This window comes from Diplodia corticola (genome assembly GCF_001883845.1).
Source record: "Diplodia corticola strain CBS 112549 chromosome Unknown scaffold81, whole genome shotgun sequence".
Classification (NCBI taxonomy): Eukaryota; Fungi; Ascomycota; class Dothideomycetes; order Botryosphaeriales; family Botryosphaeriaceae; genus Diplodia; species Diplodia corticola.
Window position 1 is genome coordinate 18,198 of NW_017971560.1, and position 25,626 is coordinate 43,823.

The window sequence follows — 25,626 nt, forward strand, 5'->3', positions numbered from 1 at the left end:
TTTGACGAATCCATTATCGATGATGATCTTTTCGATCCCCACCAACCACCACCGCCGCCCTCCCTCGTTCCTGATTGCTCTCCCCTTCCTTTCCTACTGACTGTCCCATCGAAAACGTGTCCATTCTTCCCCATGATACCCGAGTGTGAAATAAAGCTTGCGCATTACATATACGGTTCTCATACGAACCATAGCAATAGTAAACCATACAGGAAAAAAAAAGGTGAGTGACGGAAAAAAAATTAGGATACAAGAAGCGTTTGAAAAGTTTCCTTCCCAGCCGGACCCCTCGTCATCGTCGTCAAAACCATCATCCCCAGTCGATCAGGTTTCCCATCGTTTTCCCACAGAATCCTCAATCTTCGTACCAGTCGTATTACCCGTTTCGCTATTTTTTTTTATCCTCCCCGCCCCCTTCTCTTACTTCTTGAACCACCTCAACCCGCTCGAGCTCCTCTTGTGGTGCCCTTTACCGCCGTTTCCACTCTCTCCGGCGTCGCCTTCGCCACTGCCTGCACCCTGTTCGCCGCCGTCCTCTTGCAACGTCGGGCGGGTCGGTTCCGCGAATCTGATGCCAGGAGCCTTCTGCTGCTGTTGCTGTTCCGGCTCTTCCGAGTCTTGCTCTTGTTCTTGCTCTTGCTCTTGCTGTCGCTCTCGCTCTTGCTCTCGCTCCAACTCGAGCTTCTGCTCCAGCTCCAGCTCCAGCTCCAGCTCCATCTGCCGCTGCAGCCGCAGCTGTTCCTGCTCCTTGGCCGCGACTTCCTCCTCGTCGACCTCTGCGACCTCGGCGACGGCGGCGGCTTGGGCGGCGGCCACGGCCTTTTGCTTTTCGCGCTCGGCCTTCTTCTCGACGGGCATGTTGCGGCGGATGCCCTTGCCGTCCTCCTCCTCGCTCTCGCTGTCCGTCGAGTCGTCGTCGGCGCCGCCCAGGCCGAGCGCGCCCTCGCGCCGGCGCCGCTCCGCCGCCGTCTCGCCCTCGTCCAGGTGCGTCGGCTGCGCGCGCGACTTCTCGCCCGTCTCGGTGCGGCCGGCGGCGGCGCCGGCGGCCGCCGCCCCCGCCTTGACGCCGGCGACGCCCCCCCGGTGGCTGGACGACGTCGAGCCGTCGGTGCTGGGCCGGCTGAGCGGGCTGGCGCCCCCCGGCGACGCGCCCGGCGAGAGCGAGGACGATGCGCCGCCGCCGCCCTTGTTGTTGTTGTTGTTGTTGTTGTTGTTGTTCGACGCGGAGGGAGTGCTCGCCATCTGACGGCGGCGGGCTTCTGCTGCCGTCTCGCGGCCTCCCAGCGTGTCGCGCATGTTGTGGAAGGGGATTTCGCCCTCCTCGTCCGAGTCGCTTGCGCGGTCCTTGCGAGCGCTCTCGATGGCTGCCTTCTGTTGTTGCTGTTGCAGGCGAGCATGGTCCTTGGCGTCATTGCGAGCCTCCTCCTTGACGGGCTCGGGGACGTCGCTGTTCTCGACGAACTTTGTGCGCGCCTTGGGGTCCATCTGCTGGATCTGCTGGATGAACTCGGCCTTGCTCATGCGACGGCCACCGGCATTGACGGTGAAGCGGATGCGCTCGTCATCGCTTTGCTCCTCCTGGATCCTCTTCTTTTTCTTTTCCTCGCGCGGCTTGGCGGCGGCCTTGCTGCTTTCGCCAGCGACATCCGCCTGGCTGGCAGCGGCCTCCGCCTCATTATGAGACATGCCAAGGTAGGTACCCATGCGGGCCAGACGTTGGCGGGTCTTGTCGCTGACAGGGGCCTTCTCGCCTTGTCTCGCTGCGTCTGGCGGGATGTCGTACTTCTTGATGACCTCACCGTCCTCGTCCTCCACGATAATGGTGTTGCCGAACTGGTAGGCCAGTGCGGGCCCACGCTTCTTCTTATGATGCGTCTCTTCACCCTCGGCGCCTGTGTGCCGACGATGAAGCATTCCACGCCAGTGCTTTTTCGGATGTTCAGCGGCATCCTTGATCTCATGAGCCGCATGGTGGCCTCCATCAGCACTCTCATCATGTTCGGTTTGTGCAACACCACCCTCTACATCCTTCTCCTTCATGAGCTTGCGACCATCTCTCTTGGCTTCTCGCTGGATTTCGGCTTCAGACTTGTCCGGGATATCGCGTACATCTAACACGTTGCCCTCTTCATCCTCGAAGATCATCTTGTCACCCTCCTGGTAGACTTCCTGTTCGGGGGACCTGATCTTATCGATCTCTGGAGACTCGTCGCTGTTCAGAGCAGTAGTGTCCGAATCTTCACGGCCGTTGGAGGGTGCATCGGCGGCATCGTGTTCGCGACGCGCAGGAGTGATTGCAGACTGGCTGATAGGCCCACCTGGACCCATGCTTCTCCTCCTTCTGGTTGGCCTACGGCTGGATGATCGGCTCTGAGCATCATCGTCCTTCTTCCTGCCGAGGAAACCGCGGGGTACGCTGAGGAAGCCTTCGGATCCGTATTCGCCCTTCTCCCCCTTCTCATCCCAGGACGAGTCCGTCTCGGCTTCTCCAGGTCGGCGCAAAGACATGGAGCTCTTGGAACGAGACTGAATACGAGGCAGACGGTCCATCCAGCTCGGTCCGTCCTCGTTCGCTTGAGTGTAAGACAAGGTCAGCGTCAAGGTATTGATATGCTTGCCCAGCGTGAAAACAGCGATGGAGGAGCCGTGGACAATGATAGAGCAAATGACCAGGAAACACGTGATGGGCCAGATCAGCTCGATGATATTCATATGCGGAAATCCGGGTTCTGGTAGAACGGCCAGTGGCGTCGTCTCTTCCGTCTCCATCTCGGCACGTGCAAGAATGGCGACGAAAATAGCGCCGACACCGATGGGTCCGAAGTGACCGGCAAACAGCGCCTCTCGGTACGTTTTTATGTCTGGAATTAGAGGCTTCATGAGCATCATGATGGGGATCCGGCGGAATAGAAGGACCAGGATTGCGATGACGACAAGCTTCCAGGGGCTGGTTCCAATGACGTCCGAGTTGAACTGCTCCCAGGGGATGATGGTTCCAAAGTAAACGAAGAATGTCAAGTTGATAAGCAGATCGATGACGTTGGATACGTGAGCTTCCTCTGTCTTCTCCAAGAACCAGCCGTCGTTACTGAAGCCAACGCCACAGGCGAAGCCTATCAGCAAATCATCCATACCGAGCAAGCTTCCGGACCCAGCGCAAAAGAGCGCGAGAACGAAATAGAAGACCAAGAAACTCTCGCGATCAATGAGATCCTTTTCATGAGAGTATCTGATCAGGCGCCGGGCAATGTATCCGACTGTGACGCCGAAAACGGCACCGAAGATGCACTCATACAAGACGGTGTAGCAAAACCAGTGGAGAGCCACCTCATCGGGATGGTGCCTGTAACGGATGATGTAGACGGCCAGGTAAATGAAAGGGAATGCCATGCCATCGTTGCAGCCCGACTCGGCGGACAGAAGATCACGCAAATGCTTGGGCACACGCTTGGCAAACTTTCCCTTGCCGACGACTGAAGAGGCCAGGACGGGATCAGTGGCGGTGACGCAGGCAGCAACGCAAAGGCTGTCCAGCCAGTTGAGCTGGTCACGCATGAAAGCCCAGATGAACAAGCTCGTTATCAGCCAGCCGAAGGTCATGACGGGGATCAGCAGGGCGGTGACAGATCTCCAGTGGCGCTCCATGTAGGCCTTGGGCAATTCGACGCCGACGGCAAAGCACTGGACGACCAGGACGATGCGGGAGAACTCCAGGGTGATCAGATCGGTGTTGCCCCATTCCAGCGGATTGATCAGGTTGGCGGCATGGGGCCCGAAGATGATGCCGCATATGGTGGCGACGGTGGCTTCACCAATGTACAGGCGCTCCTTGATCACGGAGGAGCAGAGCATGAACAGCGAGGTGAAGCCGCCCAGGATGATGTACACCAAGTGCGGCTTGGTGATGGAGAGATGTTCCCAGGCCATGGTGACTGATCCGGGCTAGTCTGTCCTATCAAGCGAATTGTGTAGCGGTAACGACTGGCGTCCGATAGGTGGTGCGCGGGTTTGGGCGGTCGGTTATGTGCCAACGAAAACGGAGGGCGCCGTATGGTCGACGCCTTCAGACGGTCTTGGTTGGTGTGCCGGGGTTGACTGCATGTAGCCACTGGTTGCGCCCAGTCGCCGCTCCGTTCAGCCGCGCGGGCGGTGTGGCAGGGAGTAGGTATCGACGGCGCTCGCGGCGGTGACGGCGGTCGAAGTTGCTGGTAGAATCGGCGCTGCGTGTTGTAGGGCAGCGAATGTGCTGGAGGGGCGCGGGCAGCTCCGAGCGTTTGGTCTGCGAGGCTGCGAGGCTGCGTGGTCTGCGAGAGCCCGGCGGCGCGGCACGACGGGGAATGGAGTCGGGGCTGGTCGTCGTGCAGACGCAGGAGAGCAGCAGCGGCGAGAGCGCAGCGTTCGAGGCGGGCGCGCAATGTTTAACTAGGATCGGGACTCCAGCCGTACTTACATGGATTTGCCGCTTCGGGTGACGCAGCAACGGCCAGTGGGAGGAGCCCACCGCTCGGCCTTACTCGCTGGGCGATGACGGAGACGCGCCCCGCCGCCTGCTGTTCTGTGCGCGGGGTGCAGAGCCTCCTCCACGGTTCAAGCGGCACACCACCGCGCGCTCTGATTCCCTTTTGCTGGTGCCGACCGCGCCAAGCTGCCAGCGAAGCGAAGCAAAGAAGCAAAGAAGAGGTAAGCTGGCTTGGTGAGATACGCGACCGCTACCGTGGGATACCGTGGGATACCGTGGACCTGCCCGGCCGCGTCGCCTACTTGTATTCGCCGCGCTGCCATCGCGCTTCCACCGCTGTCTCCGCGCCCACCTTGGCGGAGCTCTTAGCCCGAGCCCGCGAAGCCTTGGCTGCAGCGCCGCAGCAAATCGCATCCCCCGCCTGCCGAGCACGCCCACGCCGCCCACGCCGCCCACACTGCCTTGCTCGCCTCGCAGCTTCGATGCTCCGGACCTGTGCCCCGGACCTGTGCTCCACCAGGCGCTCTCGGTTCGAACGCCGAGACGGCTGTTGCGCATCTCGAGCCTGGCGCCTGGTAGGTAGGTGACTCGCAACCGCTCGACGGCTACCATGGTTGTTGCCACCGCAGCAGACCGCCTCAGATAAGAAGCCACAGAACCCATGCCTCGTGCCCCGACGACAAGAGCAAGCGCGTGCTGATCGCTGCATCCCTCTTCCAGATGACCGCCCATCTTGCTTAATATCGGGATCTGATGCGCACTGCGCGGGGTGCTCGACGTCGTGTCCTGGGCAGCGCGTCTGCAAGCGAAGGCCCAAAATCCGAGGCCCAATATCCAAGGCCGCAACCCATGCGAGCTCCCACCGTTGCTAGGTAGCCAGTAGCCAGCCAATCACGCCATATATTCTTGGAACTACCTTATTCCCGCCCGACGCCATGCGGTGTGGACCTTGTGCCAAGCACGCCGGCTGCCATGCGTTGAAGATTCAAAACTAATAAGGCCAGCTCAACGCCCCGCGCTCGCCCTCGTTTTCGTGGAAATGACTACGTCTAGAAACAATCCAACGCCCAAGATGCAGCTGTGCAGTCGTGCAAATATAGCACAGAGAACATAACCAACGGAACTGCACCCGGCTGAACCATGCTGTGTCCGGCTCCTTCTCGCCCCCCCCTTCTAAGCCAGGCACAATCCCCGCCCCTCGTTCCGAACATGAACCCCAACCAAATTATGTCGTATCCAAAATCGTCTACTGGTCGTGAAGAAAATCGTAAATCGTGCTGTACAACGCCCTTTTCTGTGCACGCTACCTGTCCAGCGGCAGCCAAGTGCGCCGCTCGTCCATGCTGCGGTTGATTCGACTGCCTGGCGTCAGCGGCACATCCACCCGCCCCGGCGTCCGTGCGTTTTCCCCTTCACCGTCGCTGTCCTCGTCGTACGCGTCTGACAATCGCGAGAAGTAGTCGGCAAGCCCCGACGTCGGGCTGGCAATGCTGTCGTATTGCGGCGGCGGGGTCTGAAGAGGCGGTGGCGGCTGCTCGTCGTCGAACGCTGGCGGATTGAACGACGGCTGGCGCAGGAGGTGAATGGGTCGTGAAAGACGTGGGTCCGTTGGTCCACCGATGTGGGCCTGCTGCGGTCGAGCCAGCTGGGGACTAGGCACTTCTGGCACGCTGTTGTGCGTGCGCGCGCTGTTGAGCGCGTTGATCGTCGGGATGAATGATGCAGGCGACCCGCGCCGAACGGGTGCCCCGGGACACCCGCACTCCGGCATCGTGTGGATGTTCTCCCCCGCCTCAGGGGATGTGTACGCCGGCAGCGCCGTGTTTGCCTGTGTTGCTCTGCACGAAAGAATGTGGAATGGCGAATCGATGGAAATCTCAAAGTGCCGTCTTTTCGCTGGGTCATTCTGATCGGGCCGCGACAGGCGCATGACGATCTGGGACACATGTCAGTAGCCGCTCGTCTTGCGCTGCGGTGAAAAATGAACATACCTTGATCCAGTGGTGTACCTGGATGTTCTGATATGTCGTATCAAAGTGCAGCTTGTGCAGCTTCTGATCCTTCTCGCGCTGGTTGTGGCAACTCGGCAGTTGCACGTTGAATTCCATCTCAGTCGGTCCTATATTGCTCTCACCGTCGAGGTTGCCGAGCAGATTTGTAGAATCTTGCAGGTTAATGTTGTCCATGTCCCCCCTTGCGGCAGCGGCTCGCTGATCGTATGGTACACCTCCCCCGGTAATGATTCTCATGGTACTTCCTGGATATGTGCTGTTTGCCGGGCCGTCGGCTCGCTTTTCGAAGAGCTGGACTTTTCGTGTAGGTTCTATCCGATGCACACGCTTGTTGTTGCAATAGTATTCGACGTTTTCCGTAACGAACACTTTGATCCGATGGCATTGCACTTTCGCCAACGGCGTGAGTTTGAAGGCAATCGGTACATGCGACCCGAGTGGAAAGGATTTGCCCGAAATGACAATATCGTAGTGCAGCTGGTCCTCCCAATTCCGGCTGATTGCAATAGGTTCAACTTGCTCGAGAGAGCCTTCTGAAGGTGCTCTGATGAGAACCACTTCCTTGGTCCCGACAAGGTTGGCTCTAAATGCACCTGACCGTTCGATTACCGCTTCGAGCTCATACTTCACAGAGCCGAGATCGACGTCAATGGTCTCTGGCAAATGGCTGTCGAGCGGCAGTTCGAAGTTGTAGATGTAGTCGCCCGGTTGGAAGGTTCGGTAACCTTTTTGGGCTACGGATGGGCCGCCAGATGATGACTCTCCCTTTCCGAAACTTCTGGACTGATTGACTTGCAACGAGAGCCGCTTCGCGTCCTTGGAGCTGAGGTTCGTACTTGAGTTCATGGGCGAACGGGAGAAGTCGAAGGATAGCTTTCCATCCTTGCCACTTATGGGCACTTGAAGAGTGCTCTCTTTCCGCTCGTGAAGTTCCACGTGATCGGCGCAGCTGCCGTGTTCGGCGGTGGGGAATTGAGCGTTGAAGAAGGGCCAGGTATGGCTCATGATGTGATCCGTCTCCTCAAAGTCAGTCTTCTTCGGGGGGATGCCTGCCTTGCGTAAGTCTCGCGGGTCTGTCAATTGCAGCGCGGAGTGGAAGTACCTTCGGGCCATTTGGTGGTGGCCTTGCCTTTGAATTTGAGCGTCACCGCTTTGATCTTGGCACTCTTCGTGACCCTCAAATGCAGGCTACCGCGCAGCATGGCAGTGCTTCTCTCCGAATGCTCGTTTTGCTCAAAACCTTGCAAGAAGAGGACGGGCTCGGCTAACGCGATCCCGACGCTAATTCCGTTGCCCGAGGCCAGGGGCTTGTCATCGGGAATGGTCTGGGTGATGGAGGACACCACGCTCTTTCTGCTGCCAATGGATCGGCCAGACGCCGAACGCACGGTTTCCGCAAGCACCGGTCTCGAAACCATGCCGCTGACTGGACCACCAACGGCGGGATGAGGCATTGTGCGCATGGTATCACAGCTCACAGCGCGTTGGCCCTCGGCCGAAGAGGGCTCGTTGATTCCGCTGCCGAAGCTGGGGGCGCGGGTGGGAGAGGGCGAGGTCTTGTCCTTGTCGCCGTGAGAGGCGATGAAGGAGCGCAGGAAACGCTTTGCGTTCTCTCGTGGGCCTGCCAGTTTTTCTATGACCACTGGTCGGCTTCTCCTTGATTTGCGACGGATGACAGAGAAATCGGGAGGCACGCGGGCAATGTGGATGCGTTGGGGCCGGCGGCTGCGAGGGTTGAAGATGGGACCTCGGGTCTGGAGGTAGGCCGAAGGAGTCGAGGTGCACACTGAGTGGCGATTACTGCGCTGAGGCTCGTCGGGCAGATAGCTGAGGCGACCGCGTTCGGTGTGGACTCGGAGATACTCTGTCATGATGGCGATTGGCGTGAGCGTCAATCGTGCGCGAGGGCAGCGCGTGCAGGCATGCAAGAGCGCGGCAGCAGGGACAAGGACGCAAACGACAACGACAGTGGGTTTCGGAGCAAATAAGAGGAGGGTGGGCGGAGGTGAGCCGCAGGTGAGCCGCAGGCGACGCGTGAGAGCGGGCACGACGCGGTGCGAGATGACGAGAGCGGACAAAGGAAGAGTGGGAGGACAGCGGCTGAGGGCTGGGGCTGGGGCTGATGAGAACTTACAGATCTGGGGAGACGATATGGGAAACGACTAACGGTGCTACGGAGACAGGCATGCAGCATGCCGGTGAGCTCAGAGTGCCTTTTGCGCGGGCGGTCAAGGGTTTGCTGGTTCGGCGTGGAATGTCATGCGCGGGTCCACGCAAAAACCACTACTGGGACCGCTGCTCCCTGCTTAAAATGACTGGGGCGACGGGCGGCGGGAAACAGGATAGTGACGACGCAGGGTAGCGAAGCTTTTGCGGTGCCGAACAGGCAAGTCGGCGGCAGATCGCGAGTGGAGGGCGGGCGGCGTCAGTAGTGCCAGTGCACTGTCGCAAGATGTGAGAGAGGGCTCTGATGGCCAATCCCCCGGCAGCGCGCTCCCTAATAAGACCGACGATTCCCTCTTGCACTGCGCCCAGCCCAGAACGGCCTAGGACGGTGACCTCACCACAAGATCAACGCGCGCCTGCCAGTGCCGCGGCCGCCCATCCGAGCCTTCCGGGTGCTGCATTCTGGCCACGACGCTGCCATGTCTTGGACGCACACGCTCCGCCATGAGGCGTGCTGCGCCGGAGCCACGCTGGCGACGCTACGGCCCAAAGCTGGAGGGCTCGACGGAAGCGCTGCGCTGCCGCCAGCCCAGGCTATCCTGACAAGCAGCCTGGCCGGCGTCCATAGTGGCCCACGTCACGCAGCATGATGCGACAGCGTAAAGTGCGGAGTGCGGCCGAGGCACCAGCGGCCCCTGTCTCGATCTTTGGCGCGCCAGGCCCCATGGATGCTGTCCCCCAGCCCTCCGCCATCCCAAACACGCCCGGATCTGCGCTTATTAACCCAACCAGATGTGTGCTCAGCAGACGGCTCTCGAAGCAGCTCCGGCGATCGGAAGCCTTTTTCAAGAGGAGCAGGTGTCGCGACGCCCGCCTGCATGAAAAATTTCGACCCAGCGTGCCAGGCCCCGTATGACGAGCATCGGATCGTATACCGCCGACTCGCGCAACACCCGCCTCGCCTTTCTCTGCGCGCCCTGAAAATTGTCAGGCCCTGTGGCCCTGACCGCTGTGCCGCCACCCTCTGTAGCGCGGCGTGGGCTTGACGTCGCCCGTGGACCCTTTCTTCGTTTCGGGACGAAGGATGAAAAAGCACATGGTGTGGGGAACGTTAGCCACCGTGACTGATCTCCTGCGCCTGACGACATTGGCTGCCATGGCGGAAGCTTGGCAGCCTGCCCTTTGCTCCGCTCTCCGCAAAAGAGGCAGTCTGAGGGGTTCCCCAGCCCGCATGACGACCAATCCGAGCCGCGCATTGATAATGGCACGCGAGCCGGTGCTGGTCGTGATTGGCTGCAGCCAGTCCGGGAAAAGACAGCGCCGTGTTACGTGCCGCAGCGGCGAGGTGCGGCGAACGGCCAGCGCGTGCAGGTGGTCAGTGAGAGATTCTCACGTGCCCGCGGCGCGAACGCGTCAGGGCTGGAGTCGCGTCGCAGCCGACTCCAACCCGTCCGCAACGCCAACGCTGAAACTCTCCCACAGGCGCCAGCATGCCGGACCAGGCAGATCAGGGTAGGCTCCTGCTGTTCCTTTGCTTTTGCGCTATTCCTCTGCCGCACGGTCGCTAATAGTTGCTAGCTCGGGCGCAATCGCCCCTCCTGCGTGTCGTCCTCTGCTGCACCTCCATTGGCCTCGAACAGAGAGTACGACATATCCCATGCTGCCCTCCCAATCGTAATCGCTCATCCTGAACGTTTGATAGAATGAACTCGCAAATTGGGCAACCGACATGGGCGCCGTCCATAAGTACGATCTTACCTCCGACGTAACCCACCTTGTCGTCGGTCACATAGATACCCAGAAGTACAAATATGTTGCCAAGGAGCGTCCCGATGTCAAGGTCGTCTTACCTGCCTGGATTGCAGCTGTGCGAGAGTCCTGGCTACAAGGCGGGGAAACAGACGTGGAAAAGCTGGAGGAGGAGTATCGCGTGCCTACTTTCAATGGCCTGCGCATATGCATAACCGGGTTTGAGGACTGTGAGCAGCCTCATTATCATGGAGATACAGGTGCTGACGGTAGACAGTACAACAACGAAAGTACCTCGAAGAGACCGTCACCGCTCATGGCGGGGCGTACCACGGCGATTTAACAAGAGCCGTCACGCACCTTATCGCGGCAGCCCCTTCGGGCAAGAAGTTCGACTTTGCTCGACAGTGGGGTCTCAAGACCGTTTCGCTGGAGTGGCTCACAGACAGTATCGAACGTCGAATGACCCTTGATGAAGCATTTTACGACCCTTTCCTGCCGAAAGAAATGCGTGGACAGGGCGCGTTCAAAAAATTACCGCCCGAAACAACGCCACTAGGCAAGCGCTTACGCACACCTGCTGCTGATGAGGGAGAGGGCAAGCGAAAACTGAGGCGGACCGCAAGCACCAAGCTGGGAAGTCAGAGCTCGGCTATCTGGAACGACATCACAAGTGGAAGTTTTGGTGTGAAGCGAGAAGACAATTCCTGGCAGGAATCTGCAACCGACAATGTGGGCTGTAATGAGGTGATCCCTACCACGAACAAAGTCGACATGCACGGAAGCGCAAGAGTGGATCAATCGGATGGTGCACACGATCAGCCACCTCGGTACCAGCGAAACGTAGGCGGCTGTTTCGATGGCAGAATCGTATTCGTGCATGGCTTTGGCCGCGTCAGGGTTTGTTAACCCCCTGCCGAGCAGGCTTGAGGATACGTTGCTCACCAGGATACAGACCGGGATTCTTCAGCAACATCTTCATCAGAATGGAGCTCAGCTTGTTGTGACGCCAGAACAGCTCTGCTCATACGAGGACTCGGAACTAGGGACTGGCTTTTTGATTACTCCTTCAGATATTGCTCGCGATGCGCTTGAGGACCTGCCAATTATCGCCGAGGGCCTCACGCGCGTCAATGAGTGGTGGGTGGAGAAATGTCTTTATCAGAAGAAGATCGTCGATCCTGCCAAAGAAGTGATTTGCAAGCCTTTCCCCCAGCTTCCAATTCCAGGTAAGCCGTTTGCTACTTCATCATGACCATCTTTGACGTCTAGTAGGCTTTGAAAACCTGATTATATCCTCGACTTCGTTTGCTGATTACGACCGCCTGCATGTATCGAAAGCTGTCAAACTGATTGGTCAGTCTCATTCTTCTTGTTGTCAGTCAGGTGCACTGACCCAATCCTGACCAGGTGCCACTTATGACGAAGTGCTAAAAGAAACCGTGTCGGTCTTGATCTGCAACTCTGATTCGTCCCAGAACCCTAAAGCCAAGTATTGTCTAGAGCGTTCTATCCCCGTTGTAACCCCGTCCTGGCTGTGGAGTTGCATCTCCACGGGCGAGCGGCAACCATTTGAAGCGCATGCGGTGCGTCTGCCTTCCGAAATATTCAGGGAGTCACCGCAGCAGCCACAGACGCGAAAGAGCTCTGCAACAAGCGCGGACGTCTCTACCAAAGAACGGTAAGCTGATTTTGGTCGACGGTGTTCGTCTCTACGATGGAGATGCACTTCTGAGGGCACAATTGCGTCTCTCATGGTCAACTCTAATTGTCCGTGTTGCACCCGGCTTATACGTCATCCATACGTGAAGTGTTGCTGACGCAGAATGAGAGCACAGTCGTCACAATAAACTCACACTATCAAAACCCGCGTCGCCAGATCGCCACGGCTTGGAACGACAAACAAGCCGTTCGGAACTAGAGATCAAGGAACCTGGTGCACGGAAACAAGCTCGTACGAGCAGACCAGCTCTACCGTTGTACGAATCGGCAAGCGAGGACGAGGCTGGAGGCGCCGGCACCACTAGAGCGGCTGTCCCGGACGATCCGGCGCCTCCCTATCCCGATGATGACGCCGCCTCACAGCCAAAACATCTGCAGGAGTTGTCGCATTCGGACGCTAACGCACTCCAAAGCCCTTGGCCCACAGACGTATCACCGGCAGATCAGCAAAAGCAGTCGCAGCATTCCGACAGCCTCACCGGCCGTAAAACCATCACGCCGTCGTTTGCTGCCGCTCCTCCACAAGCCGGCAGCCGGTCGAACACTGAGCTCAACAACACCATTGCTGCACTGCTAGCTCAAAAGAAGCAAAAGGAACCCTCCCGCCCCGCATCCGCCGGTTCCGACAATGCCGCTGGCGGCGTATCCCGCACCAACCGGCGGCAGCGCCGCCGCCAGCTCGGTCGCGCCACCAGCACGACGTCTAACGGGTCTATGCCATCTTCGCTATCCGCACAGAACCCTTCCTCGGCCGTCGGGAAAACTTCGACCGATGCTGAAGGCGAGGAGACGGTTGCCGTCCCGCCGCCTTGGACTGACGAGGCACACGCGGCCAGCCAGGCAATCATGTGGGGCAACGACTTTGACGAAGCGGAACGAGTGGAGGTGATCAGGCGGCTGGGCGGGAAAATAACCGAGGGAGACGGCGGCGGCGGCGGCGGCGGCGGCGGCGGCGGCGGTGCTACTGACGGTACGAGGGCGGTGGAGCCGGTCGGGAGGGCTGCGCATGCTGCGGACGGGGGTGGGCCCAGAGCCATGAGGACGAGGGCGGCTGGCGGGCGGACACGCTAAGTTGGACGTTCGTTAGGGCTGTACGTACTAACCGCTGTTATTGGGTTGGCGTGTCAGACGTCTTGTTTGGGTTCGACGGTCGATGGCGCTGTAGGCACACGGACAAGCCCAGTGACTATTGAGGTCGGGCAGCTATCAAGCCATGTACGGGAAGTAGATTGTGTTGGACCTTAAGGTATAGCGGGCAAGTCTTGTAGTCCTGTGGTTGGAAAACCCATCAATTGACCTCGCAATCATATTTTGTTCTTTTCGGCAACTTATCCCACTACACTGCCTAAAGGGTTGTCTACTATTGCCCTTGCTCTGTTCAACAGACCTACGTAGGGTAGTCATCACTCAGAAAGATACAAAACGTGACGGCATGGCGTACTAGGGAAGATTTTGCAGTTCGAGTTCAACAGCGAGTGTCAAAAAAAAAAGCAGAAAAAAAAAGATATCGGCTTGCAGTTGGCTACCCACATCTATGCAGCATGCATAGATGCAAAAGCAAAAGTCATATGTATTTGCTGCATGTAATTTAATAAACGAGGAAGAAAAAACACTTAACGTTATTCCAATTTCTTTTTTGCGGATAAAGCAATGAGCAGGAAAACGCTGAGCTAATTATTTGCATCAATGGTATGTATGTACATACATACATGAAAAGGAAATTGCAAGGAAAAAGTAAAAGATGGAAAAGTAACCAGCTAAAGAGAACCGCAACATGGCGCATGAGAATATGTCGACTGATGGTGCTTTTCGCAGCTCCAGTTCTCTAATATTCCTTTGCTTTCAATGAGGCATTTGTTGTTCATCGGATGATTTGTGACGTAGACATGCTTTTTGTATTGTTCTTCCTGGTCGGGGGTGGAGATCATGCCACTGCGCTCTCAGTTCTTCGTCTTGGGCGGGTACGCTAGCAAAGTCACACACGAGACGGTATATCGCAGTGATCTCATTGAAATATTCGTAGTGAGCTTAACAGAAGGAGATCTCTTCTAGCAAGCATAACGTGCAACTGATCTCTTAGAACTTACACCAAGTGAATTTGCCCGCCGTGTGAAGAATAAAGGAGAAGGGAAAAAAAAAAAGAACCAAGCCAGATAACGAAACGGCGAAAGAACACACCCAAAGCAAAAAGCAGGGGTTCCTCCGAACAATCCAAGGGTAGTCTTTTAAGGAAAAAGAGTAAAGCCACCCTGGGGTATCAGTTGTTGAATACAAACAGTAGCCAGCCATAAAGCTCAAACCGAATAAGCCATCTGTGAAAGTATCCCATTTTCTTTTGAGGCTCATACCAAATCCTACGAATGCGATCATCCTGCCAAGCTCGTGTCGTACATGTCGTTATCAAACCCCAACCCTCTTGGTTGGTTTCATTCTCGTCGTGACAGTGCCATGTTCCTGGGATCTCAACCAATGTTCTCTGCCCCGTTCAATAGCACGTCCAATAAGTCGTAGCCTCCAACATCTGGTCCATAGGCATTGCTGTTGACGTCTGCGCCATATGAGTTCAGAAGTGGGTCCAGGGGAAGCGCCAACCAGTCGGCGCCGCCGTTCCCGAAACCGCCGTAGTCGCCATTGTCGCTACCAAACCCAGGGAACTGACTGTTGTTAGTGTTGCTACCGCTGTTGCCATCCGCGCTCCCGCCATTGCTATTTGACAGTTGGTTGTGCGAGTTGTAAGGCGAGCCAAATGTCGGTGGCGGCATGATTGAAATGTTGTTCGATCCTGGATCATATGTCTCAGTGCTGATACCCCAAAGTGGGTGGTTGGAGTTTGGTGTTGCACGACCGTTGGAAGCGACAGGGCTGGCGGGGCCACTTAGGCCACTAGAGCTGTAGTTGGGCCACTGGGGATTGTTACCGTTGTTGCTGTTGGGGTTGTATCCTTGGCCGCCAGCGTGGGGAGGTGGCATCATGGGATTGTTGTAGCTATGCTGGTTGGACGTGATACCTGCAGTGGGCAGGCTTGGGCTTTGGCTTGTGGCGCGGCTAGCTTGCAGTGAGTTTCTCCCGGAGCCTGATCCCGCCATGCGCACAAAGCGGGACTTGATACGGGTAATCAATGTAATCAGCATGCCTGCGAAACGATTGCCAACGTGCACATCGTCGACGATGCAGTTGCGCAATGCTGAGACGGCTTCCTCCATCAGACCAAGAGAAAGCGCAACATCGTCCTCTGTGGCGCCGAGCGCAAAGGTCTTGAGCAGTATAATGGTGACAGAGATGATGCGAAAGAACGTCCGTACCGGGGCATGCTTCAAATAGCCGCCAGGTTCCAGACCCTTGGTGACGATTTGCAGCACGTTTCGACAGCCATCAATGACTTCCCGAATGAAGTGGCGGTCATCGCCGTACCATCGCACAAGCATGTGAGGTGGAATCGTGCCAGTCGGCAACGAGCCCAACCCATTCGCCCCATTGGCGGCGGCGGCGGCAGCATGTGTATTTGTGACGCATCTCTCCACCACGGCTTGGAGGGCCAGGGAGTTGATGTACACTCTGCTGTATTCGTATTCGATCGCCAGGACGTCGTGCATAAGTTTGGGAACTGTCTTATCAGCAGCGCGTACGAAGACTGCGGAAACGCCTTACTCACTAATGCTCTTATACCTATCCAAATGCAAGCGAAAATCTTGAAGAATTGGCTGAAACTCGGCCAAGAGCTTCTTGTACTCTTGCGTCCTGATCAGCTCTCGCGTGCGGCGGCGGTTGGAGAACATGTCCTGGTTGCCCTTCTCCATGATGACGGCAATCTCCATCCAGAAATACAAGACCATTTCCTGGCTGTTAATCCTTCTCTCTGTGCTCGGCGAACTACCAGCCTCCTCACGGATGATTTTCCCGGTTCTCTTGAGCATCGAGAATCGATCCTGCAAGCGGTCATCAGGGCTCTTGAGGAATGTCTTGTCTCGTTGCGATCGCGGAAGCATTGAGGTAAGCCCGACCCGACCACTGGTTTGAGTAATGTAGATCAGTAGGAGTTCGCGAAGATGGTTCTTCCGTCGATAGTACGCCTCGACTTTCGTGGGCGGAAGGTGCTTGTTTTCCTCGTGGAAGTCGGTCTCGCTCTTGTCGTCAAAGACGCCGATCTCATAGGCCAAAGCTAGAGCATTTCCAAGCAGCATCCAACACATCCTGTCGCTCCTCCAACAAGGCTCCAGCCAGCTGTCGATCCTCTGACCGCCTAGTCCTCTGTATTGGTCATTGACCGCCTCGGACAAACAGCCGTTGACCATGTTAGCCATCGTCTCCTCATCAGGAGCCATGAGCTCGTCGTCATCGTCTCCTGGAGGGAAGTGCAAAGCGCGGGGGTGCCACTCGGTGAGGAGCATTAAGCTCTCAACGGTTCCCAAAGTGCGGAGACCCTTTCGAGACAGTGGATTGACGTCACAGCTTTGTTGGGCACCAGCACCACAGAATCCGCCGCCAAACTGTTCTTGACCCCATATCATGCGGTCTATCATGCCCTGCAGATAGCTCCATAGCTTTTCGTGAATTGCATATGGGCGGGAGCTGGAGCCAGGGCCAGACAAGGACATGTAGCGGGAGGCCACGGTCAGGAGGGTGACGACGAGCATTGGTTCCTCGGTGAGCAGAATGCCATGGGACTCATACTTCTCGAAGTTGGGCACGACAATGGGTGTTAGCGGCGACAGGTACCTGTAGAAGTAGTCCAAATATGCGATGCCTTCTCTGGCGGTGAACCAGCCTGCACGGACAAAGCGGAAGCGTGACCACGCCTTGATAGCCTGCTCAAAGCCACCCTGATTGTTCGCTTCGGTTTGTGGCTGGCCCTGTGCGATGGCCGGGTCTATCGCAGGCTCGGCGGTGGAGTGGGCGGCCGGGCTCGGATATGGCTGAGAGCTGTTGACGCCAGGGCTGGTCAAGTTGGGCTGGGAGCCTGGAGTGGTGGCGGTCATGGAGGCAGTGCTCATGGTGCGCTGGTGCATGGTGTTGCTGTCGGACCTGTGGTGCTCCATGTCGCCGGTGCGGCCGGCGGCCTCGAAGAGCAGGTTGAGGGCGTCATGGCCACTGAAGACCTCTTTCGACTGCAGGATGGCGGTGGTCTCATTGTTCACTTGCTGCTGATCATCGTGTGAGGACTGCTGATTGGCGTTGGGACGGCGCAGGGGCTGCAGGCGGCCAACCGAGCCTCCGGGTGTCAGCGGGCGTGGTATGGGTGGCTGTTGGACGAAGCTGGGGCGGCGCGGCGTCTCAGAATCTTCGCGGAGGCGCTTGCGGCCGTTGTGGACCTCGAAGTCGGCAGGCTCCTCGTCCTCGAAGCCCTCGCCGCCATCCTGGGGCTTGCGCTTGCGGCGGGTGGCGGAGAAGAAGCACTCTTTACTCTCGCGGCGGCAGCGCACGCATGGCGGGTCGTGAGGGTTGTCGACAGGCCCCAGGTCGCAGCGCACCTTGCGACGGCGGCAGGGGATGCAGGCCTGGTAGGTACGGGTATGCTGGCCCTGCTGCGAGCCTGGCTTCGCAGGCGGCGAGGCGCTGTCGTGCTGGGCGCTGTGTGAGGGCGTTGAGTTTGACATGGCGGCGTCGAGGTTCAGCGACTCGGTTTGCGACGGCACAGCGGGCTGAAGCTCCAGAGAGAGGGCTGCGAAGGCGGGGGTTCGCAGCGATCGCCGGTGCCGACAGGTGGGTCGCCCGAGGGTAGAAACGGCGCATCGACAATGCCCCAACCGCGCACCCACTGCCAATTGCGTGCTGTGAGCGGTGCTGAGGACGCGAATGGCGAAAACAAGGAGGTGTGTTCAGGTCAGCGCCGAGTCACGAGTCGCTCTGGTGCGCCCGCCCGCCTTATGCACGCGACGGCCAGACGGGCAAGGCGTGGCAACAAGCGGAATGCGCGAAGTAAGCTCTCCTCGCCCGTCAAAGAGGCAGGTGCACACTGTGACGAGTCAACTGGAGATGGCAGGATGCTCTAGCCAGCCGCCCCTGCCGGCCATTGGGCAATGCTGCCATCGTGATGTGCCCGCTGCCAGTCTAAGCCCTTCCATGCAGTAGCCGCCGTCGCCCACGCCCGTGCCCCTCTCCGCATCCGCCCATCGTGAGCCCGCCCGTGTTGTTGTCACCGAACCGATCCAAGCAAGGAGGCAAGCCACCCCGCGGCTTCCGCTGATTCCGTGGGGTAATCGAAACTACCTGCCCCGCCACTGCTCGAACTCCTCCGCCAGGTGCGCCTTTAGCTTCTGCACGTTCTTGCCGAAGCTCTGCTCGCACCGCCAGCACTGGAACTCGCTGTTGAGGTAGCCCTCCTCGCCCGGAAATCGTCTCGGGTCGTCTTGCGCGAGAGGGAATGCATCCAGCGGGACCAGGAAGGGCGTCGAAAAGCTGTTGTAGTGCTTCCGGTGCTTCATGCAGGGCGAGTGCCGGTCTGGAGATAGAACGTGGACATGGAGATTGGCCATGGACGGGCCGGCATGGATCCCCACGAGCAGATCCGCCGCCCAGTCCCGCCCTGGCGGCAATTTGTCCTCGTCTGGCGGATCTTCCGACTCCATGGCCTCGATGCGCGCCCGTTCCTGCCGAGAGAACTGTCCGTACCTGCGGCGAAGCTCACTGCCAACCATCTTCTTGACTCTTTCCGCCTCGGTCTTGCAGGCTGCAAGGAACTGCGCGTCCTCGAACGCATCAAACGGATGCAGGAGTGTTTTTGTCTTGTCCCGTGGCAGAATCAGACAATGGATAACAGACTTTGGGAACAGGTCGTTAATGATGACGAATTCGTCGTTGTAGTCAATCACGCGGTCTTTCTCGAACTGCTCAGGGTGTTCGATGTATGCTCCCAGCCCATACATGCCTGGAAATACCTTGGTGCCGACGGATGTTGACTTGCGGCTCTCCTTGGCCGTTTTGCTCGACGATTTGGGCTGCTTGCGAGACATGAGCTCTGTGACTGTCAACACTCAGAATGTGAACTCTGCAGTATTTCCAAGATGCCTACAAGCATTAGGGCGCTTGCCACCGGTGGAGCTGGAGGCGTCAACCACCGCCTCTCCCTTCACCTCCTCGCCGGTGGCGGGATTCTCTTGTTCCTTGCCAATTGCGCCCGCCATGGTTGGAAGGGCTTGAGCGGTGTTGTTGGATGAGACGCTCGCGTCAGCGGTAGTGTCTCTATGTCATACAAGGACGGTGTTTGTCGAGAAGAAAATGGGGTGAGCAACGGAATTTGCGTCATGGGCTGTTGCTCGGGTTGCCCACTCAGCCCTACGAGCTCGGGCAAGGACTGTGTAAATGGTTGCCGGAGGGGTTTATGCCGCTGGTGCGGCCGGGGCGGAGAAAGCGAGACGGAAGCGGCAACCCGACGCGGAAAGGCGCGTGCGGGCCGTGAATTTCGTTGACGGGGTTGCCGATCTTGAGCTTTTCCCCACGCCGTGCACCAAGATGGCTGCACCACCGCACCTTCGTCACCCCGGTCTGCCTTACACTCGCGAGGATGCCCAGAAATCCTCACCCTCCGCGTGGAGGCGGCAGCTCCAAAAAATCCGCCCCCCCGCCGCTGGGCGCTGAAGATACCAGCTTTATCGTCTTCTCCAACTCGAAGGGCGACTCAAAGAAAAGCAAGAAGGCGGACAACGCCGCCAAGCCCGACACCAGCGATAAGGGCAAGGGAAAGTCCAAGGGCGCGCCTGAGCAGCCTGAGGATGCGCCTAAAAAACCCGACGTGCGCACCGTCATCGGTGGCGCGTCATGGACCGGGAAGCTGCCCGTCAACATGCTCTCGGAGCATTGCCAGAAGCAGAAATGGGCGAAGCCCGAATATACAATGGTAGATATCAGCTCTCCTGTGCGGTCGCGTGTTTTGGATTGCTGATGATTGTGCAGACCAAGGTCAAAGATGGCTTCGTCTCCCATGTAATTCTCAAGGCTACCAACCCTAAAACCCACGAAACTACCACCCTACCTCCCATCAGACTTCCAATCGAAAAGCAAGACCTTGCCGTGCAGCCAACCGCTCTCGAAGCCCGCCACTTCGCTGCCACGTATACGTTGTTCCGCATCGCTTCCATGAAGAATATCCACATGATGATGCCTCCGACGTACAAGGACCTGTGGAAAGGCGCATTTGCCGACATGAAGAAGGAAGACGCCAAGAACGGCAAAGCTTGGATGTACGAAGCGGACCCTTTCGTGGCCCAGAAGGAGAGGGAACAAGCCAAGGCTGAGGCTGAGAAGAAGCGGGAGGAAGTCGCGAAGCAGCGGGAGAAGGCGAAGAATGGACAACCCAGTGGTGCGAACAACATCATGCGCGGCTGGACTCGTGTTCCGAAGCTCGACATGGGCAAGAGGATTCGAGCAGAGATTGAGCGCTTGATTCGGCGGGATGCTGTGTGGAACCCTCACAGCGTTAAGATATCATCCGCTGAACGCTCTGCCCTCGTTGATGAGATTGTCAAATTGGGATTCCGCAAAAGCCACGTTGACGAAGCTGCGGAAATCTGCAAAGACCGGGAAGAAATTCTCGAATGGCTTCTCATCCATGTCCCAGAAGACGACCTTCCACCTTGGAGTTTACCTGAGGGCTATACTGCCGGCATCAGCATGGCTAGCGGAAATCTCAAGCGGGAGGCAGCTATCAAGCGCCTTGCGGCCACTGGTTACGCCACGGAGCTCTGTGAAGAAGCTCTTGATACATTCGACGGCGATGAGGCTAAAGCGGCAGGCTTACTTCAAGCACAACTTTTAGGTGATGACGGGCTTGCAGAGCAGTTATCTAGTGCAGCCATTGTTGACGAGACTGGGCCGGAAGAGGACGTTTGGGCTGAAGAGCAGATCATCCTGGCTTCGATTTACGACGAGAAGTATTCCACAGCTGGGCAGGATCAATGCCAAATCCGACTGGAAATTGTCAATGGGACCAAGACCGAATTCTTGTTGAACGTGCGCAAGCCTGTAGGGCTGTATCCGAACGCCCTACCAATCATCTCGATCAACGCAAAAATTCCGGCTTACATCCGGTTAAGCATCATCAGACAAGCACTAGGTCACGCCAAGGAGAACTTTCTCGGCGAGCAAATGGTCTTCAATATTGTGGACTGGCTGGAACATGAAATACCCTCCATCATTGACAATCCCGGAAGACTTACAGATGTTTCTTCCGCCATATCTGCGGCGGATACTGGTGTTCATGCTGAAGCGATCAAACAGAAGGAAAGGAGACAGCGTCGACCTAAGCCAGCCAACTTACGGCCAGGCTCTCAGGCTAGTCAACGCATGCTCGAGCAGTGGCGAATCAAGCAGACTTCTCCGGACCAACAGCGCATGCTCCGCGCGCGGCAAAATCTGCCTGCTTGGAAATTACTGCCGGACATCGTCGAAGCAGTCAAGAATCACCAAGTTGTCATCATTTCGGGAGAGACCGGGTCTGGAAAGTCCACTCAGTCAGTTCAATTCATCCTCGATGACCTGATTCAACGTCAGCTTGGCGAATCAGCCAATATTGTCTGTACGCAGCCGCGGCGAATTTCCGCGCTCGGTTTGGCGGACAGAGTTGCCGATGAGCGTTGCTCTGTCGTGGGCGACGAAGTCGGTTACTCAATCCGTGGCGAGTCTAGACAAAAGCCTGGAGTCACCAAGTTGACATTCATGACTACTGGTGTCCTCCTTCGCCGGCTTCAAACGTCGGGAGGCCGCCCTGATGATGTGGTAGCTTCCTTGGCCGACATTACTCATGTTGTCGTCGACGAAGTCCATGAGCGGAGCTTGGACACGGACTTCCTGCTCGTTCTGCTGAGGGATGTATTGAAAAAGCGGAACGACCTCCGAGTCATTCTCATGAGTGCTACTCTTGATGCGGAAGTGTTTGCATCTTTCTTCAAGCCTGCCGTGGGCCAGGTTGGGATGGTGGAGATAGCGGGCCGTACGCACCCTGTAACGGACTACTACGTTGACGATGTCATTCGAATGTCTGGCTTCAATGGCCACACGGCAGACGAAGACTGGGAGGACGAAGAGGCCCAGAAAAACATTGGTGGCACACTGAGGAGTATTGGCATGCGGATCAATTATGATTTGATCGCGCAAACAGTGTACCACATTGACGCGGAGCTGGGAGCCCAAGACGGTGCCATTCTTATCTTTCTCCCTGGAACAATGGAGATCGACAGAACGATACAGGTAAGCTGCACAGGAACGTACCTACATAAGTTGACTGTACACTGACAATGTACACTAGGCTCTCCGCTCCATGCCAAACGTACATGCGCTTCCACTTCACGCATCTCTGCTTCCGGCGGAACAACGCCGAGTTTTCCTTGCGCCACCTAAAGGCACGAGAAAAGTGATTGCATCCACCAATGTCGCTGAGACTTCAATTACCATTGAGGATGTCGTGGCCGTCATCGATACTGGTAGAGTCAAAGAAACGAGTTTTGACCCAGCAAACAACATGGTCAAGCTTGCGGAGACGTGGGCATCTCGTGCCGCTTGCAAGCAACGCCGCGGCCGTGCTGGCCGTGTCCGAGCTGGAACATGCTACAAACTATACACACGCAACGTCGAGAGGGACAAGATGATGGAGAGACCTGATCCTGAGATCAGACGAGTCCCTCTCGAGCAACTCTGTCTGTCCGTCAAGGCAATGGGCGTCAAAGACGTAGCGGGCTTCCTCGCAGGCGCTCTGACACCACCTGACAGCATAGCGGTGGAGGGTGCTTTGGAACTTCTCGGACGGATGGGAGCCATTGATGGCGATGAAATGACTGCTTTGGGCAGACATCTTGCTGTTGTCCCTGCTGACCTTCGATGTGCTAAGCTTATGGTGTACGGAGCGACGTTTGGTTGTCTCGAGTCTTGCCTCACCATCGCATCGATTCTCACCGTCCGCAGTCCTTTCGTCTCGCCCCAGGCTAAGCGAGAAGAATCGAAGGCAGCCCGTTCAGCGTTCGGTAAGGGCCAAGGTGACCTCATTGCCGACCTTCGTGCCTACGAGCAGTGGAGCGGCTTCAAGGAGAAGGGCATTTCGTTCCGCGACCTGCGTGCTTTTTGTGAACAAAACTTCCTCAGTCTTCAGACCCTCAACGATATTACCTCTACTCGGCGGCAATATCTCTCCTCCCTACAAGAAACGGGCTTCATCCCGCTGCGTTACTCATCCTACAGTGACGTTGGCGCACAGGAAGTTGCCTCACTCAATCGCCACAGTGCAAATGACGCCCTCGTCCGCGCCCTCGTTGCTGGTGCTTTCAACCCCCAGATCGCGCGCATTGACTTTCCGGACAAGAAGTTTGCAGCCTCTGTTTCAGGTGCTGTAGAGCTCGATCCTGAAGCCAAGACGATCAAGTACTTCAACCAGGAGAACGGTAGAGTTTTTGTTCACCCAAGCTCGACCGTGTTCGATGCCCAAGGATTCCCGGGTGGTGCGACGTTCATGAGTTACTTCACGAAGATGGCAACGAGCAAGGTTTTCATGAGGGATTTGACGCGTAAGTTTCGGTCACGGATGCTTTTCCCACTGATACAGTTCACTCCACTAACCACACGGTTACAGCATTCAATGCTTACTCCTTGCTGCTGTTCTCTGGCCCAATTACCCTTGATACCTTGGGCCGTGGCATCGTCGTCGATGGGTGGTTGCGTCTGCGTGGATGGGCTCGCATCGGTGTCTTGGTTTCGAGGCTACGCATGATGCTGGATGAGGCATTGGCAAGGAAAATTGACGATCCAACTACGGACTTGGCGAACAGCGATGTTGTGGGAATCGTGAGAAAACTAGTCGAACTCGATGGGCTGGATCGGTGAGAAGATGAGGAGCACGGTTGGCAAGCAGCGACATGAATTTCAGAGCGTTGTGGGATAATTATCTTGGAAACGGATCCCCAATCATTTTATCATCTCGGATCCTTATGGCCCATGTTTTGCAAATAGACATGCATGTAGCCATAGAAACACTGCACCATTGCTATTCGAAAATGACGGTCGTTGGCGACACTGGACCATTTTGAACTGGATCGTTTGTCCACCTACTCTCACTGCTTTTCTTTCGAGTGCACAGCTGTAGCTAGAGTAGGCGTCATACCGTGGTAAGCCGCCAAGGCTCCCGTTCCATTGTCCTTAGTATTGTTCTGTATGGTGGCGGTGATAGTTCATTGTTGCTACTGCCACCAAATTTCGGTTCTCGAGCGTATCTCTTTGACCTGCTCTTCTTTGTGTGTTCCTATAGATATAGATCCCACTCCCGTCCCCATAGCTTCCTAACGTCTCTTCCTCGAATACACCAATCAACACTTACCAAAGTCTATCTTTCACCAGATCCAAACCACCGAATCCAGAACCAAAACCAACCATCCAAAGAAAGAAAAAAAAAGAAAACATGAAGTTCACTGCAGCCATCTACCTCCCCCTCCTCGCCACCCTCACCACCGCCATCCCCACCACCAACACCACCCACTTCGAAGAAGTCGCCCTCATCCCCGCCGACTTCTCCGCAGCAGCAGCACCGGCCGGCATTCCGAACCACAAGTCGAAGCGCAACACGGGCTGGGCGGGCATCTACTACTGCCGCAGCACCGACTGGCGGGCGCCGTGCGCGCACACGTGGCTCAAGGTCGGCCAGTGCATGAACTTCGCCGGCGGCTGGGACAACAACGTGCAGTCGTTCGGGCCGGACCCGGGCCCGCACTACTGCGTGCTGCACAGCGAGCCCGACTGCGGCGGGGCGGAGCCCACGTTCCGCATCAGGCACCCCGGCTCGCGCAACACCGAGGAGTTCGGGCAGAAGCATAGGGCGAGCAGTGTGAGGTGCAGTTATTGAGAAGAGAGTGTGGGGGGGCAAGGGGCAAGGAAGGGGAGGGGGGAGAGGAGTTGTATGATTAGGACGTCTGGAGGTGTTGCCAGACGAAGGGGGAGTATCTGGATTGTAATATTTAATGGAAAAAGTGTCGATAAAAGCCCAGAAGCATGGTGGTGAAGATGATCAGAAAGAAAGAAGACTCGGTATCATTCGCGCTACCTGATTAGTCTGTGCCCAACCTATTCTACATTCGTTCGCATTTCCCAGCGACACAAATCCTCTTCATCAAGGTAGGATTGCGTTGAAGTTCAATGCCACGCAAGAAAAAGCCAGCCTTTAGATCAACGAGGCGAAGCACAGGATAGCAAAAGGGGAATTCACCCAGCAGTAGGTAAGATCGTCCCAGCAAGAAAACAACACATCTAGAGCGCAAGAAAGACCTGCTAGATGCATACTTGACTTACTTTAGTGATCTTACCTTCTCTAATGAGCACGATTGAACAAAAGCAGTACCCTGGGGATATCACTACCACAACGACTACCTACCCAACTAGGCACGTAAACGGCCAACCAGCATCATACCTACCGCTCTCTGCATTGAGGAAATAAATCGAGGCAGTGAATCCAGAAAAAATAGAGTTGAAACTAGCTTTTGAAGAATCGTGATGTAGGCCACCAAAGCGGTAGGTCATGCGCTGAGACTCTGAAGCTGACGGCAGGGA

The 25,626-nt window shown here is 56.9% G+C and overlaps 7 protein-coding genes across 7 annotated transcripts; 3 read left to right on the forward strand and 4 right to left on the reverse strand.

Moving 5' to 3' along the window:
- Positions 1 to 420: 420 nt before the first annotated feature.
- Positions 421 to 3,927, reverse strand: BKCO1_810008 (na+ h+ antiporter nha1; the record flags this gene model as incomplete). The annotated part of the gene is made up of 1 exon (XM_020279483.1): positions 421 to 3,927. One exon carries the CDS (start codon positions 3,925 to 3,927, stop codon positions 421 to 423), a length of 3,507 nt encoding a protein of 1,168 aa, XP_020125676.1.
- Positions 3,928 to 5,762: 1,835 nt separating this feature from the next.
- BKCO1_810009 (arrestin domain protein) lies at positions 5,763 to 8,342 on the reverse strand (the record flags this gene model as incomplete). The annotated part of the gene is made up of 3 exons (XM_020279484.1): positions 5,763 to 6,395; positions 6,451 to 7,520; positions 7,574 to 8,342. The coding sequence occupies 3 exons, from the start codon at positions 8,340 to 8,342 to the stop codon at positions 5,763 to 5,765; spliced, it is 2,472 nt and encodes an 823-aa protein (XP_020125675.1).
- A 1,785-nt stretch (positions 8,343 to 10,127) lies between these two features.
- BKCO1_8100010 (brct domain-containing protein) lies at positions 10,128 to 13,179 on the forward strand (the record flags this gene model as incomplete). The annotated part of the gene is made up of 8 exons (XM_020279445.1): positions 10,128 to 10,149; positions 10,216 to 10,280; positions 10,340 to 10,616; positions 10,664 to 11,286; positions 11,342 to 11,615; positions 11,662 to 11,742; positions 11,797 to 12,067; positions 12,225 to 13,179. 8 exons carry the CDS (start codon positions 10,128 to 10,130, stop codon positions 13,177 to 13,179), a joined length of 2,568 nt encoding a protein of 855 aa, XP_020125661.1.
- A 1,391-nt stretch (positions 13,180 to 14,570) lies between these two features.
- Positions 14,571 to 17,702, reverse strand: BKCO1_8100011 (fungal zn binuclear cluster domain containing protein; the record flags this gene model as incomplete). The annotated part of the gene is made up of 2 exons (XM_020279446.1): positions 14,571 to 15,712; positions 15,761 to 17,702. The coding sequence occupies 2 exons, from the start codon at positions 17,700 to 17,702 to the stop codon at positions 14,571 to 14,573; spliced, it is 3,084 nt and encodes a 1,027-aa protein (XP_020125660.1).
- Positions 17,703 to 18,311: 609 nt separating this feature from the next.
- Positions 18,312 to 19,229, reverse strand: BKCO1_8100012 (aprataxin-like protein; the record flags this gene model as incomplete). The annotated part of the gene is made up of 2 exons (XM_020279447.1): positions 18,312 to 19,069; positions 19,118 to 19,229. 2 exons carry the CDS (start codon positions 19,227 to 19,229, stop codon positions 18,312 to 18,314), a joined length of 870 nt encoding a protein of 289 aa, XP_020125659.1.
- Positions 19,230 to 19,609: 380 nt separating this feature from the next.
- Positions 19,610 to 23,913, forward strand: BKCO1_8100013 (dead deah box helicase; the record flags this gene model as incomplete). Its single annotated transcript, XM_020279448.1, has 4 exons — positions 19,610 to 19,942; positions 19,999 to 22,290; positions 22,349 to 23,597; positions 23,663 to 23,913. 4 exons carry the CDS (start codon positions 19,610 to 19,612, stop codon positions 23,911 to 23,913), a joined length of 4,125 nt encoding a protein of 1,374 aa, XP_020125658.1.
- Positions 23,914 to 24,484: 571 nt separating this feature from the next.
- BKCO1_8100014 (short chain dehydrogenase) lies at positions 24,485 to 24,925 on the forward strand (the record flags this gene model as incomplete). The annotated part of the gene is made up of 1 exon (XM_020279449.1): positions 24,485 to 24,925. The coding sequence occupies one exon, from the start codon at positions 24,485 to 24,487 to the stop codon at positions 24,923 to 24,925; it is 441 nt and encodes a 146-aa protein (XP_020125663.1).
- Positions 24,926 to 25,626: the final 701 nt, after the last annotated feature.